Source organism: Melospiza melodia (genome assembly GCF_035770615.1).
Source record: "Melospiza melodia melodia isolate bMelMel2 chromosome 10 unlocalized genomic scaffold, bMelMel2.pri SUPER_10_unloc_1, whole genome shotgun sequence".
NCBI classification, from domain to species: domain Eukaryota; kingdom Metazoa; phylum Chordata; class Aves; order Passeriformes; family Passerellidae; genus Melospiza; species Melospiza melodia.
In genome coordinates this window covers 1,100,839-1,117,191 of record NW_026948501.1, presented here as the reverse complement: position 1 = coordinate 1,117,191, position 16,353 = coordinate 1,100,839, and the positions used below count along the sequence as shown (strand labels likewise).

General features: G+C 41.9%; 1 protein-coding gene across 2 annotated transcripts in view; it reads right to left on the bottom strand.

The window, feature by feature from the left end:
• FAM120A (family with sequence similarity 120 member A) overlaps positions 1-16,353 on the bottom strand; it is a 47,683-nt gene that overhangs the window by 11,711 nt on the left and 19,619 nt on the right. For both annotated transcript variants that reach the window (XM_063181828.1, XM_063181830.1), the window contains exons 6-13: positions 15,739-15,839; positions 15,164-15,447; positions 14,351-14,438; positions 10,880-11,104; positions 8,472-8,646; positions 2,609-2,858; positions 1,793-1,907; positions 32-241 (exon numbers count right to left, since the gene is read on the bottom strand). In XM_063181828.1, the coding sequence (XP_063037898.1) occupies positions 32-241; positions 1,793-1,907; positions 2,609-2,858; positions 8,472-8,646; positions 10,880-11,104; positions 14,351-14,438; positions 15,164-15,447; positions 15,739-15,839 (1,448 nt within the window). The remainder of the gene's footprint in view (positions 1-31; positions 242-1,792; positions 1,908-2,608; positions 2,859-8,471; positions 8,647-10,879; positions 11,105-14,350; positions 14,439-15,163; positions 15,448-15,738; positions 15,840-16,353) is intronic.

The window sequence follows — 16,353 nt, the reverse complement described above, 5'->3', positions numbered from 1 at the left end:
GGGACACTCCATCACCCTGCCAACTACACACCTGACCATCACAGAGGTCGATGAGCGGAACTTTCTCCCGGCTTGCTTTGATGAGCTTGGTCTGGAATAATTTCCCATCAAAATACATCCAGGGACAGCAGTGCTCCCAGGGAATGGGCTGTCCGCAGGCGTCGTTGGCAAAAAGAGCCATGTCCACACCGCTCATAAAGAGAGCAGACAGCTGGATTCCACGGGGATCCAGATTCTCAATCTGTTTAAAACAGAGTAAATACGGTAAGATCACAGTGAGATATAATTCAAAGTTATTCCAATAGTTACTTTCTTTTCAAAACTCTTGCAAACAGAGGGATTTTAAAAGGTCATCCAGACTTTCACAGGTTTGAGCAGAAGAATGCACGAGAACCTCACACTTGTGCATGCAGACCTGCCATCTTCAGAAAAGCTGTTGTCCCATCCACCTGCTCTGGAGACCAGAGATAAACACAAACCCCTATTTTCTCAACACAAAGTGCAGGAAACTATTTCTAAAGACACTTACAGGAAATTAGCATTAGGAAACTTAATTGAAAATTTTATTCCAAATAATTAAGCGCTTCTTAGACGTGTGGCAGAACATCTCAGGAATGAGCTCAACACAAAATTCCATTTTTCTTCCCATGTAACACATTTCTTTCTCAACTCCTTTATAATGGATTTTCTATTAGTTTGATTCAAGATTTTGCTTTAAGAACACTTTAAGACATCTTAATAAAAAAGTAGTGTGTATGCACACAACAGCTTTATTTAGGATGTAGGATAGGGACACTAAGGTAGAACTAAACAGTGAATAATAGGCAGTGGTCAAAGCAAAAAGGATTTGCTTGCAGCAAGTGTATTTTTAGCTCTAGCATAAGAAAATATCACTCCTGGTGTTCTCTGAAATACTTCCCAAAATATCAGCCCTTGCTTCGGAACATTTTCAAGACCTTAGTATTAAATTTTAAAATTAAACTCCATTACCACCTTCCTTATGCATAAGCAACCTTTAAGAGCCCAAAGACTCTACTGCTCATTTTGCAGATACATGGCTGGGTTCAATCAATTTCAACTGCTCTTTACGTCTGACTTCACAAACTGCTTCCTGTGAGGACAGTAACAACCCTGAGGGAATTACTGCATCTTCCAGCTAACCAATATATCTTATGGAAGTAATCCACATTACTTTATGTATAATTGAAAAATTTTAAAAAACACTACTAAATCAAAACATTATCTGCTATTAGTGGCCTTTTGGTTTGTGTTGGAATGGCAAGAATATTTTCTCTGGGAACTCCTTTCTTAGGTCTCTAAGAACAGTGATTTTCACACTGGAGTTTCTTTCCCTATGCATCAGATCTTAAGAGAGAAGTGAGACTTGGTGACTCTACAATAGATACCTTTGCCAAAATCTATACACCTAGATGTCATTTAGGCTATGGGCTCAACATCTCTGGAAGTGTTCCAGGCCAGGTTAGATGGGGCTTGGAGCAACTTGGGATAGTGGAAGGTGTCCCTGCCCATGTCAGGGAGTAGAATGAGATGGGCCTTATTTAAGGTCTCTCCCAACCCAACCCACACTGTGATTTTGATGCATTGTGCTGTGTTTGGAAAATGGACATTGCAGACCATTGCAGCCATCTCTGCAACACTTTAAGCTGCTATGACTAATATTTTGGAAAGTACAGGCTTTTAGTGAGGCACCTACAGATCAGCCACTACAGTTAATTCCCGCATCAGCTGCAAACAAATCTCCTCAATTATCTAAGTTCTAGTTAAGAATTACCTTGAGTTCCTGAAGCTGGTCAGGTTCATAGAGCTTTGGAGACAACGCCTGGGCAAGGAAAGCATCGAGTTCCTGGCGGCGCAGAATGCGCACCCCCGGCCACTGCACCATGTACCTGGAGGGAAGCACGGCCCCGTCAGAAACCACCAGGGCACACACACAGGGCACACACACAGGGACATGGCACAGCACAGAAACATGCTGGGCAGGGAAAAGAGCAGCTCTAAGATACCCCTTGTTTTGCATACCAAGTAGCCTATAAGGAGAAACAGTGCTCAAAAGGGAAGATGAGGTTCAATAGAACCAAAGACAAATTTACATTTATCATTCTCAACAATGGCTTAAATTTTACCATGTTTAAGATGCTTACCTTGGATTCTGAAAGAACTATAAGCTAATTGTCTTAAATAATTACCCCAAATGTAAGCATCTCCCAATTCCTCTGTCAATTTTCAATGTGAAAATTTAATAGTTCAGGATTTTGGAACTTACGACTTTTTCTTTGGAAATCTGGAAGCTTTTGTTGTGCAACTTTACCCACAGAACCCTCTGAGGCCCCAAAAGTTGTTTATTTTTATTGAGCTGAAGTCTTGAGTACACTAAGGTAAAACTAATTCAAATGATAAAACCTCTTTGCAACACAAGACCTTTTTTATCTTCCCCTCAATCCTTTAGAGACTGATAAAGAACTACACGCATGCTTTTCTACAACCAAACCCGCTCCCCCAGTGAGGCTGCAAATATGAATCAGCACTTTCTAGAGATCCCAGAGTAAAACCGTACCCCGGTTCTGATGGCCCTGGAGGTGACACTAACCTCAGCACACAGCAGAGCACCATAAGATGAGTGGGCACATTAGTTGGGTTGAGCATTGCTGGTGTGTCTGATCGCATACAGGCCAGGAACGCCCTCATACGTCGGTTCTTGTCTTCCACAGCTTTGCCCAGCCACAGCTTCTTCAGGTTTGGGCAGGTCCACTCCCTGAAGGCGAGGGCTTCCACCAGCTCAGGGGTCTGAGGAGATTTGCCTTTGTAAGCAGCCCATTCCTTAATTATCACCGGTGAAACTGCAGGATGGCAACAACAGAAAGAAATCAGCCTGACTTAGTATTTCATATTCCGGCATTTATGTCAACCTTCACATGCAAGAGATTTTGATTGAAAAAGCATCACTTCAAGACTGCAGTAGTGTGCTGGATTACACTGCCAAACAGGTAATTTAAACCCTGCATGAAATACTTTTAATTGTGATCACTTACAAATGAGGTGTAAGTGATGACAATATACAGACATGCATACACTAGGAATGTCATGCTAATATTTTCAAATGAATATACAACATAGAGGGAATACACACATTTTTCTAAAACAAACAGCACAATTTCCCCTGGAAGTGTTCAATGCCAGGGTGGACAGGGCTTGAAAGAAACCTGGTCTACTGGAATGTGCTTCTGCCCATAGCAGGATTGGAAATGGATGGTGCTTAAGGTGCCTTCCAATCTAAACCATTCTATGATTTTAACTTAAAAGTGCAATTTTCTCCTTAAATATCTGTGTCATATCTGTCTGTGATCATACTGTCACATTTGACAACACTTGTGTATGATCAGAAACCTATTCCAGAGGTGGTCTTTTAAGAACAATACAATCATAGTGATTCTATTTGAATCATATTTAAACCTGGTGTTATTATACTTGTCTGCAGCTGTTCGGCTACCGCAATGGAATGAGATCTCAAATACAGGCAAGTGCGGAGTTCTCCCTAAACATTTTACAAAACACTACTTTATATTAAACCTTCCCATTTATTGCACTGCTTTCTATGAAGAGGTTAGTGGTTTTGTGCCTAATCTCCCTCTCATCTGCATCAGCACGAAGATAGTTCACTCTACATTGCTACTAAATCATCTCCATTCCTCTATTTGAAGACAACCAGAACAGAAGACAAGTTCAAGTCAAGGCTGAGACACTATACCTTTGGCCTTGAAGCAACCCGAGCCTGACACAGTTCACAGTGTGCCTGCACCCTGCCAACTCCGAGCCAGTTATGCAGTGTGGGAAGGTTCAAGGAACTTGTTAGTGCAGGTTCAGGTTACAGCCCAGGGGGATTCCCTGAGGGAGCCCAGACCTGTTGACTCTGCTGGAAATCCACTGGATACAGCCTGGGGAATACATCCCACTGGGGCCAGCACAGGCCTGACGGCTACAAAGCAATGGGGCAGCAACCTAATATGTGATTCTATAGCCAAGGGCAGGCAAACCACAGCAGAGGTGATGGTCAGGATCACAGAACAAAGCTCCAGAACACCCCAAAGAGCTCTCCTGCTTTTCACGAACAAACCCAGCCTAGCATTACAGTTACTCTTCACAGAGCTCAGGGCAGTTTTACAAAACCACGCACAGCAACGCAAATAAACACTGACATATTTAGTTGGTCACCTCACTATAAAATCATGTTCTATTTTGGTTGCTTCCAGGTTTTATGCACCCCCACACTCTAAAGATGGGCTCTAACAGCCAGCCGAGCTACCCTGCCCTAGTGCACACTCATCTCTCTGGGTTTCTCTGCTTGCTTAGGCCCAGAACAGCAAATACAAATAAAAGTATGTCTTTTATGTCTGCTTTCAAACTGTTCTGTAATTGCTTTAGATATCAGAAGCAAAGCTGTACACACCACCAGTGTTTTCCCAGTGTATCTTTCACTTATACTGAACACACTTCTTAAGCTTATAAGAACAGAATGTTTCATGTCTATGTTTTCTACCTTACGTTTCAACATTCAAATACGGTTCAAAGCTTTTAATCTGTGGATGAAAACTTCCACAGCTCTGTGACAAGAAGGTCACAGGAAGAATCCTCAGCCTTTCATTCAGCCACATTCTACAAAGGTTACACTAGAGATGCATACTGCCTTCTATGTTGTGTTAAATAATAATATACAACATCACTAGAATGGCTAGAGTGGGAACAGACCTTAAAGCCCACCTTGTTCCATCCCCCACTGTGGCAGGATAACCTGTGCTGGGGCCTCACCACTCTCACAAGGAAGAATTTCTTCCCAATATTCCATAATTGCCCTCAGGAAGCAATTCTCCTTGTCCTGTCACTCCAAGCCCTTGTCCCTAGTCCACCTGCAGCTCTCTTGGAGTCCCTTTAGGTACTGGAAAGGGCTCCAATTCTCCCTGAAGCCTTGTCTTCTCCAGGCTAAAGAGTCCTCCCAGAGTGTCTCCATAGCAGAAGTGTTCCAGCCCTCAGAACACCTTCATAGCCTTCTCTGGACTTGCTCCTGCAGATGCATGCCCTGTGCTGAGGACCCACAGCTGGGTGCAGGTAACCATGCTTCTTATGGAAAGGTTTAACACAAAGGTCAATCTAGTGGGCTGGAATAGAGTTTCCTCTCTGAGTGATGGGGATGAGGAATTGCAGCTGAATCCACTAACAAGCAACTCTAGCACTGTCCACCAAAAATTAGCATTTAACCTAACAGATGGATCCAGTAGTTGTCCATATCCACTAATTTTTCCAGGGCGTTCCTTAAACCTTTGAAAAATCTCCACTGAGACTGCTGCCAAACTCCCTGCATCCTCAGCTGACAGAATCACGTATGGAGAGTTCCACTGAGACATGGGCAGTGCCTACCCTGAAAGCTACACAGACTACTGCTTGATCAGCATGTTCAGCCCCATTACCATGGTGTACATTACAGTGTTTGCCTACCAAACCTCATCCTACTGCTCATCAGCACGTCTGAATGCTCACTGAGGCCTAAGGCACCACACAATCTATGGACCTCTGCTTTCAACAGTGTCCTCATGACATGCTGAGGCTAATCCAAGCAGAGGGTCAGCATCAACCTGCACAACAGTAACCTGCTTAATGAACACCTGAGTGCCATTACAGACTCTGAAGGCACCAGCCAGAGCACCTCAGCAGAGCTCTGGTTGCCAAGCACAGCTCCAGGTTCTGGTCTTATTCATTTACTGTGATTTTTAACCTTACAATCCTTCCTGACAGCACAGCTTGAGCTCAGCACACTTGATTTTGCACGAGGGCTACTGCCCAAGAGACACGGCTTTCCTCTTGGCTGAGTACATCCGTGATGGGAACAGCAGGTCACCTGGGGCTGGCCTCAAAGTAACAAACCCTGGGATCCAAGCAGGAGCTCTGCCAGCTTGTGCAAGCATGCCTTGCACCGAGCAGAGAGAGCAGATGGTTTCACTACACACACGGATCTATCAGGACACGGCAATAACCTGGGCCAGGGCTTGACAAGCAGAGCAAGGGAGAGCCTTGGTTTCCACCCCGTGGAGGGAAGGGCAGCACGGACAGCACCGTGCCCTTGGCAGCCAAACACAATGAGGCACTCTGTGAGCCAGCAGCTCCTGTCCTCTGAGAGCACAGATGAGGCCATGTACACAGACACTGATCACTGAAGAACCCCACTGAGTGTTGCTTCTGTTGTTTCTTATTGGCTTTTAAACTTCATACAAAAAATAATGATTTAAAAGTCAAGAAGCCATCCATTTCATGATAGATCCATTATCTTGCCATCTACATATTTAGCAGTAATCCTGATGTGTCAGTTTATTATGCCTTTTTCCCAGCTTCCCATAACCCTCATGTAAAATATCCTTGCCAATTATTCAGGAACTATTATTAAGTTGCCAGTGTTTGGTTTGTACAACAAAGATGACAAGATTTTAGATATTAATATTCATTACCTCTCTACATAAATCTTAAGGATCATTTCCATTTCTTCAGAAACTAATTTATTGATTCTCTTAACATATCTTAATACCTAGATTTTCTTTTAATTGTCTTCATTACAGCATTTCATAACATACGCATTTCTGAGAGCAGCAAAATAATGTAGACACTGGAGGTGAATGAGCATCACCAGTTCATTATAGTCTGGGTGCTCAAAAAAGTTAGAGAAGCCTAATCAGTGCTTCAGACACTGTTCTCTCCTTATGTCTCGCACAGACTGCCCAAGCCTTGTAGAAGAGCCAACCAAAACAAAGGCACTCCTGCACCAGAGCCCCTTCACACCCCACACCTGCACAGCAGCCCAAATCCATCTTTACTGGCAGTGCCAGCTTTGCAGCCAAGCAAGGAACTTTTGGGCATATGTTCAAATCGGCTTCTGCTTTTTTAAGAGCTTGGTCAGTCCTAAGCTGGAAGTAGGTCAGTAGCTGAATGCATCCTGCAGCAAGATTTGCCAGAGCTCTTGTAACTAAACTAAGTCAGCAGCAGTGTGCTTACCCTCCAGAGGTAAACTCTGGAAAGCAGGATAAATGGAGAGAAAATAGAGATTATATAGGCTTCCCCAGTAGCCTACAGAGAACATTCTAGGTTTATGAGATTAACCTGAAGCAGACCTCCAGCACACCTCCAGCATTCAGCCACTTCACCAAAAGACAGCTCTGGTACGCTTTTCAGGACAGAATTCTCATGAGGATACACAATGACTGCAAATAAAATCACTGTTTTAATCCTGAAATGACCTTGTAACCCAAAATATCACCATGTTGTGTGAGTCTTAAGAAGTAAAGTTTGTGAGTAGGTGTGCTGAGGTATTATTCAAGCAGTAATACTAAATACTGTAATAGTAAATACTGATTCCCACAAAGTAACTGGCAAAGATAAACAGCTTTTCAAACATCATTGGGAGATTACCATCGTCACTACAAACGTACAAAAACATTCTCAATCACAAATGGAAAGAGCAGAGGGCAGGGAATGAACATAAATTTTACAACTGACAGTTATTTTTATCCTTTTACACATGAAGCCTGTGAATGATGATTTCATACATTCTGAATATCTGATTCTTAAATTTACCATAGTGACAGGAGACTCCCACATTTAAATACTTGTGCTGCTGCTGCCTTGCACTGAATGCTTCAGCATTCCTGTAACCTTTATAAGCTGCTGCTGCAAAGTTCAGTCATTTCCTTGTATGCATTCATTATAACAAAAACACTCTAGAACGAGGACTGAAATGACAGTAATTCCTGGAAACTGAAGACTTAAAAGACAACTTTCAGATTAATGAGAAGATTAACATCTGTATCTCTGAACAAATCAAAGGATCTTTTGACAAGGCTGTTTGCAGAAGTCTAGTCTGTCCTCACCCAGAGCTACCTTTGGTTACATTACACCCTGATTTCTGTGGCATTTAATTAAACTAGGTTTTTGTATGCCAATACCTGAAGGACACATGATACTTGCAAAGTTCCCTGAGGTACCTTCAGGGACACATTTGGGAAGCCAGGGCAAGTTAACCTGTGCACCTCTGATTTTTTGAAAAAAGCAGGTTTGTACATGTGCAGAGAATAGAAGTTTCCTAAAATCCAGTTCTGCCATACACAGAAATGACATCACTAGCTGACATCACTCACTGCAGGTCTGGCAGCAGCTTAAGCAAAGGTTCAAAACCAAGCTTCAGAGCTTGCTCAGAAATAGCAACATTTATAACTCTTAAACTATGATAGGAAATAAAATTTCAAAGTAGCAACATCTTTTTCTCTTATCCACAGCATCCAACAGGCATGAAATTCCTCTGGCTTCAGCTACCTTGAGGGGATCTTAGCAACAATTTCCATTCACACCATGGTACAAGTGGCTCTGAAACCACAGCAAAGGGAAGAGGAATAAAGCATGGGTTGTGCAGTACGTACATTCTGGTGGAAGTCTGTTCTTTCTAAAAGCAAGCCTTTCAGTTTTCTTTCTGCTTTCTGCCAAACTAAACAGGACTCCGTAAACATACTGACGCACTGGCCTATACAGGAGAGCAGCAGGAGGCAAGTCTTTGTTGGCTTCATCTTCTATAGAAACGGCGATTTTGATTTCACCCTTTGGCAGGAAAGAAAGCAGAGAAGTATGACATGTAACAGTGAACAAGAAGCATTCAGGTATGCACAGCAACCCAATCCAACCCTAATACACGTCCAGCTAGTCAAGACAAATGTGGATCTCAGGGAAGGATTAGCCCAGCCTGCTTCATTTCCTCCAGGTTCTGTTGCTTTCCTCTTTTCCTTCTCCACCACACACATATTTGTCTAGACATGTGAGGATTAACTAAATATTGCTCTTTTAATACAGGCACTTGGAAAAACAGCACACAGGGAAATAGAGCAAAGTGCTTTTAGACAGCCAAAGCACGTTTGAAGCTGATCTAGATTTCAGGCAGTTATCTTAAAAAATACTCATGTGGTCTAAAAGCACCAGTCTGACTTTTTGCTGCAGGATTTGAAACACTATTGGGGACTCACTGTAAGAAAAAATGCATGAGCACACGTGGACAAAAACCACCTACCTGGGAATTGCTACAATAAGGCTAGGTTTGAATTACTACAATAAGGCTAGGTTTCTACATGTATGTAAAAATTTAACATTTATACCTTTTAAGAAAAAAAAAAAGCGTGAAAGAACCTTCCAACATTTTCCCTCAAAACAGCAACACTGTTTTCTATAACTGCACATCCAAACATGTTAAGATATTCTTGGAAAATGACTGACTGCACTGTCCCCAAAAATCAACCTTTATTTTTAACAATGACAAGAAAACACTCCGTTGTGCTACTTTCTCTTTAAAAAACCCTATTTAAACTATGCCAGTAATGAATTCTGAAGGTGACACCTTGAAGTGGTTACATTAGGAGATTGTCAGGTTTAACTGGACAACATTACCTTAGATGTAAGGTTATGTGTCAAAGGTCTCTCCCACCACAAGGTTCAAGAGTTCTGCACTAGAGTCACAGAGACCTCCAGCAGCTCCAGGCTGAGCCAGAGGGGCAGCAAAGGCCCTGGGGGTGCTGTGGCAGTGGCTGAACATGAGCCCAGGTGGGCAGGAAGGACCAGGGCACCTTGGGCTGCTCAGCACTGGTGTGGCAGCAGGGCCAGGGCAGTGCCCATCCCCTGTGCTGGACATGCTGGGGTCAGTTTTGAGCCCCTGACAACAAGAAAGAGCTGCAGGGGCTGGAGTGTGTCCAGAGAGGGGAATGGAGCTGGGAAGGGGCTCAGCCTCAGGAGGGACCTGCTTGCTCTGCACATCCCTGACAGGAGAGCACAGCCAGCAGGGGCAGGCTCTGTTTCCAGGACAAAGGAAGTGGCTTCAGGCAGAAGGGGTGTCCCCATCCATGTAGGATTTAAAAGCCACGCAGATGCAGCACGTGGGGGCATGGCTCAGTGGTGGCCTTAGCAGTGCTGGGTTAACAGTTTATCTTGAAGATCAAGATAATCTTACTCAATGATCTTGAAGATCTTTTCTAACCTAAATGATTCTGTGATTAAACATCAAGTAGCATTTAAACATGCTAAGAATATTTGGCTATGCAAAGTGTGAAACAGAACTGGCACCAATGGTCCTCACAGACCTTCTGATTCTTCTTCACTTGTCTTTGACCAAAAAGTGTAAAAACACGACAGCAACACGAGCTATGGTATAAACAAATGGGAAACAAGAAATCCAAACCTCAACCCTGATGCAGTAACTTTTAGTTTGATGGATTTCAGATCTGCCTGTGGTCCTTATTGTCCTGAAGAGGATTTTTAAGGTGAATAAAAGTTAACAGGCATGGGGACAGTGGCATTTTGCTAGCTGCTGATACAAAAGGGATTTCTTAGAACCGTTGTGTTTCTCTAGGGGCCAGCTACCAGTAATGTAAGGGATCAGACTGGGAGAGAAAACAACCTCAGTACTTTTGAATACTGAAAATAGAGAAGACTTGGCACAGACATCAAAGCACATATGCAGGAAATTTTAGATGGAAATGGACTCTGCATAAACACACACACACACAGACATATACACCCATGCATAGAGATACATACAAATAACTGCAAATAGTTGGGAAAAATAATTTTCTAAATAAACACTTCTAACTATAGCCATGTCATATTTACTGGTACAATGTACCATATCAGTGCTTAGAAAACAGGGGGGAAACAGGTTCAAACAACTAAAAAGTGACCAGAAGTTAGAGCATTAAAAGGAGGTTAAAATCTGATACTCTAGCCAGAAATGCCAGGGCAATTATCTTCACAGAATCATTTTCTCACAGTAGCTCATTTTAAAATGTCATACCTTGGTTAGGACATGAAAGATGTAGGGATACATTAACCCCTTCTTGTGCCTGTGCTCTGCCACTCGCAATACTTCAGGTGCTACAGGAGGTAATGGAGGGGTGGTAATATCCATGTGGTTTCTGGTGGGCATAGACAGCAGGCATGGGATTTGTGGATTACTGCTTTGATTCCCTTTGACATCAGCTGCCTGACTTCCTGAAGAAGCACTAGAGGAACCTTCTGCCTGTAACAGAACACACAAAATAAAGTGCTTTGGATGTGTCCAGAAACATAACAGGAGATCAACCAAGAGAAACAGCAAACTTCCTCCCTCACCCCTAATGAAAACAGTACATCCTCACATCACACTGTGGCAGCGTGCAGAATGTATTCTCCAAAGCTGGCTGCAAGGTTTTCAGGAAACCTTCTGCCATTGTTTGCTAGTAGAACCAAATTACTAAGAAAATAAATATTATGATAAAGCTTTTAATTCATTAACAGCAGCAAAAATTACTGTTTTCTAAAAATTTTAACTGCCTAATGCAGAAGTGGACTAATGGACTCCCAACTCCATGAGTTAATTGAGAGTCACATAGTCTGTAATTTATCTAGATTTCCATAAACATAGGCCTTCTCAGCTTGCAATTCCACTCAAAACAGGGGAAATTTCATGGTTCAATTAAGTAACATGTAAAATACAGTGTCCAAACTCAAAATCTGGTAAATGCTGTTGATTTTTTTGGCTGTTTGGGTTTTTGTTAACATAAAAGCTCTTTGAGAAGATTGTAAGAGAAAATGCTGAAGTTTTCTGACTGGAAAACTAAAGTCGCATTCTATTCCAGTTCTAGAAATGCAGTTTATAAACTTATGGGAAAAATACAATGCACAAAAATATACTGTAAACCTTCCAACCTTTATGTTGATTTCTCACAGATACAACAAAAAAAATTTGCAGTTCATTCCTGAAAATCCTGGTCTTCAAAACCAAAAGCTGGTTTTAGCTTAAGAGTTCCTGTTAGCTTCATGCATATCAATTATCATAGTGACAGTAAAAACTTTTGAGAGCAAAATTTCACCACTTGATGATACATCATGTGTGAGTATTTTCATGGTATCGGTAAAGAAGTTCACATGATTCCTAAGACTTGAAAAGCAAGGCTGAAATGGAAATGGCCAAAGCATGAAATCCCACAGAACACGTAACATAAAAAATAGGCCCAAACAAACTCAGGTGGTTCTCCTCACCCACAAAAAATTCAAACCTAAATCAAACAATAAAAAACCTCACACAACTTTCAAAAGTCTTCTACAGATAACTGTAGGTAGTAAAAACAGGCTCTAGCAAAATAGCAAAATATCAAAGGGCAACCTTCTTTTCAGATGATGTTTTAATCACACAATCAAAGAGGATGTTACTGAAAGATTGTATTTTAGTTGGTAATATAGACTTCATTTGAGTTATAAAAATGAAAATATAGAGATGAATTGGTTAAAACCTGTAAACCAGAAAGTTTCCAAAACAATATGCTTAATAACAAATGCTTTTATAACACAGTTTTAATAAATCTGTGTTATAGTATTAACTATATCCATGTCAGGTTAAAGAATTTTCCCCTGTCTTCTACTACCCCAACAAGTCTAAGTCAGCAATTCTGAACCACGAGAAGTTTACAGAACTATCAATTACTGGGGGCACACAGGGAAGAAAACAAAACCCTCACATGACAGCAATGCTTTCCCTGACTACAGTACCCAGGCTCCTTCTGCATCTGCTCCAGCAATATTCCAACACCCAAGCTGAAGAAACACCACAGTTAAAGGGTGATTCTTTTCTTTAGAAATATGCCTCCAGCCAAATGAGAGGAGCTTATCTTTGTCATGTAAAATGCACACTGTGAGATGACTGGCTTTTGACATTTAATTTTGACATTTAAGTCAAGTGAAAGGAGTATCAACACTGCTGCTACCTGCCTGACCCATGCTGGATTTTCAGCACTTCAGAAAATCACATAGCTCACTCATTTGAAATCTTCATAGAATCACAGACTGGAAGGGACCTTTGAGACCATCTTGTTCCACCCCTGCCATGGCCAGGAACACCTTCCACTATCTCAGGTTGCTCTGGGCCCTGTCCAACCTGGCCTTGGACACTTCCAGGGATGGGGCAGCTTCTCTGGGCAACTTCTTAAGGAAGTACTACCTCTTTTCTCAATCATTACTGTTTCACCTCTCCAGGAAATGAGTTCATTTACAAAATGTACTCGCAATCCTTCCTTTTGTGCTCAAAAGACACTTCTGCCTTCTCCAGCTACTGAGGGCTGACAAAGTGGTTTGAAAATCAAAAACAAACAGGCATAAAGCTCAGGAGCATTACTACATTAAACTGTATACATTTAAGTCAGCCTGTTCATACATCGCCTGGGAAGTTCAGTGAGTGCTGGTTCATCTCTGGCTCAGTGTAGGGACTGTCTCTGTGAAAGGATGCTTGGGGCTGGGAGAGCCACAGGGCTGCACACAGGGCCCAGCCCAGCAGAGGAGACAGGAATGTAATAGGTCAAATTAGCATTTGCATACAGTGACTAATCCCAGGCAGACACAGCTACAGGCACGGTCTGCAGCAATAATAACTGCTGATGGATGAAATCATCCACTTGATATTTTAAGCACAAAAGCCCAAGTTTACTGGAATTCCTGTGCCCAAAGTACAGGGAAAATGTTCTGCTTGCTCACAGTGTAACTAACTCAAGATCAGGGTTTTTTGACAGAGTTAAGTTGGTGTACAGCTCTACCATTAAGACACAGATATTAAGTGCAAATGCTCTGAATGTTCTTTCCAAACACAGATCAAACTTGGAATAGAGATCATCATGTTCTTGATTTGAACGTGGTTTGAAATCTCCAATTTAATAATGATAAATCTTTATCAAGGGCTATCTAGCCCATCTTTACTGAGTTAAACAGCAACACTAACTGGCCCCATGGAGCTACCTTACAAGTATTATGTGAAATTCCTACCATGCAGTTATAAAGGACCTTTAATTCCTCAGCTGAGTGCTAATGCACCTGCAGTGCCTGTGGCTAACACTGACTGTGTCAGAGCTGTGCTTGCTCCACTGTGGCTTACAGACATGGACTCTGACTCCACGCACACTCAGACTGCCACACTCCTTCCTAAAATTCCAACATGCTCTACTGGAAGCCCAGAAAGCAACATCTGAGGGTGAGATTGTTGGCTAAGGGCCAAACAAAGTTATTGATTTGTTCCTGGTTTGTATCTAGCATTTTCTAAAACATCCTATTTCATGTTTGTATTTATGCATATGCTACAGTGTCCTTGGAAAACTTCCTCCTGTATTCCAAAGCTGTTATTTTGTAACTAACAAAGCATGCAGGTTTGCACTAAATACTGTGGATCAATATTGAAAATCCTCCTCCAAGTCTGCCGGAAAGTTTTAACACAAAGTAATAAAATGTGGATTTAAGGAAATACCTTTGTTTGGTCTCCCAGCTCTCCACGTGTTTGACCTTCTGACTGGGTTCCTGGCTTTTCCCAGCCTATTTTGTTCCCACTGACATGGCTGAAGGACAACAGAAAGAAAAACATCATGCTAAAATGCAGTTTGAGAGATAGTGAAGTAAATCCTTGGTGTCTGTGACTGGAATTTTGGGCAAGATATTCTGATTTTAAGGGATGCTTTCTATTAAAAATGTCCATTTGCAGGAGTCTTGGAACTTCAGACTTGTCAGAAACATTTATGCAAAATTCTGACTAATACTTTGTTAGTTTTATCTTTGCAAATTTAAAACCCTTACCACAACTCCTTTTCATTTTATGCTCAAATTTAGGATGTGTAAACAGTTCAAGTTCAGTGAAGTTCTGTAGATTATAGCTTCTGAAATTTTAATGACTTCTGCTGTGAAGCAGGAATATTTTTATACAAAGTAAAGGAAAGGACTGGAAGGGTTTACGACATTTACCAAAACCTCACTCTCTCAATAAAACCTAAGGGCAGAAGAGGAAAAACACCCAACACTTTTTGGTTTTGGATTCCTGCTTAAGGAACAAAGCGATGAGATTGAACAATGCACAGTCCGCAGTCACAGTGACCCAAAACTATCTTTTTAAGGTCTGTCACATCACTGATTTGCAGATTTCTGCAATGACACTTGTGGGCTCCTTTCAGCTCAGGGTATTCAATGATTAATTCTATGATTCTTACTTTCAGGATACAGGTAAACTATTTTGAAAGTAAATTCATTTTAACAGAAGCTGAGTAAGCGAATATCCTCATGAGAAACTTACTTCACTGCACCTCCATTGCCTTCATCATTGTCAGAGGACGAAGATGTAGAAGAGGCAGGAAAATAGGTTGAATCCACATGATTGGGGCTCCCACTCTGGGCTGGATTTATTGGAGAAGACCGTTCATACAATGGTGTGTGTTTTCCTTCGTGAGGAATGTTACTGTAATTGCTCTGCTCAGACAGACTTTTTCCACCTGTTTCCAAGGTGATGGCTGGCTCAGAGAGGCTGTATGGGTATGGACCCTGGCCTTGGGCCCCACCCTGACTGGACATCTGCTGGGCCTAAAATAAAGGGATCTCTCTTGAGTGAAGGCAGCTAAGGCTTTGCTTTGAAAACAAAATACATTCTTTAATCAAGTGGCCTTTTCCAAATGTATGCATTAAAACTCAGCCATCTTGAGCATCCACAAAAACTGTTCCACCAGAGGCTGTAGCATCACTTTAGTTTCAGGTTTAAAATTCAGTCAGTGACTGCCCACACTGAAAAAGCTGGCTCCACCTTTCCCACCTGGATTCCAGTTTGCTGAGCACTGCAGACCTCTCCCCAAGGAGCAGGGCAGAAGCTGTACTCACCACAGGTTTTGCTTGTAGTGAGGTCTGTGGAATGTTAAGCATCTGAGAAGGAACATATGGTGGCACTATCCCAGGCATACCAAACTGATTCGGTCTGGCTGCTGTATTGCAGGGGAGGAGGGGAAAAGAGAAGGAAAAAAAAATGAAAAAAACCCAAGCACTCATGAAAACACTCAGTATTTGACACAAATGTTACCTTGTTTGTCCTTCTGCTTCTATGGTTTATTTATTCTTGTTCTGTTAGCACTACTGTTTTCTCCTATGCCTTTAAGTCAGTTTTATTCATTTTTACCTTTCAACAGAAATACTTTGTAGCTTGTGAAGTGTATTTTATGTGTCTCACCTTCTTTCAGATCTTTGTATCCCTCATTGCTGCACATTCCTATTTTGTCTGGGAATCAAAGGGAGCTTACAAGAAAATAAACCCCAAGACATGTCATAATGGAGACACTGCCAACATCACACAAATACAGAATGCTGAGATTTTGTCATTTGAATATCTGACCTAGAGTAGCCTCTTAACCCTTTGATACATGTCTTTGGAAGTAAATCAAGACACCCCAACACCTTCCACAAGAGCAGGAAAAATCTCTGTCACTCTACTAGTATGGTAAC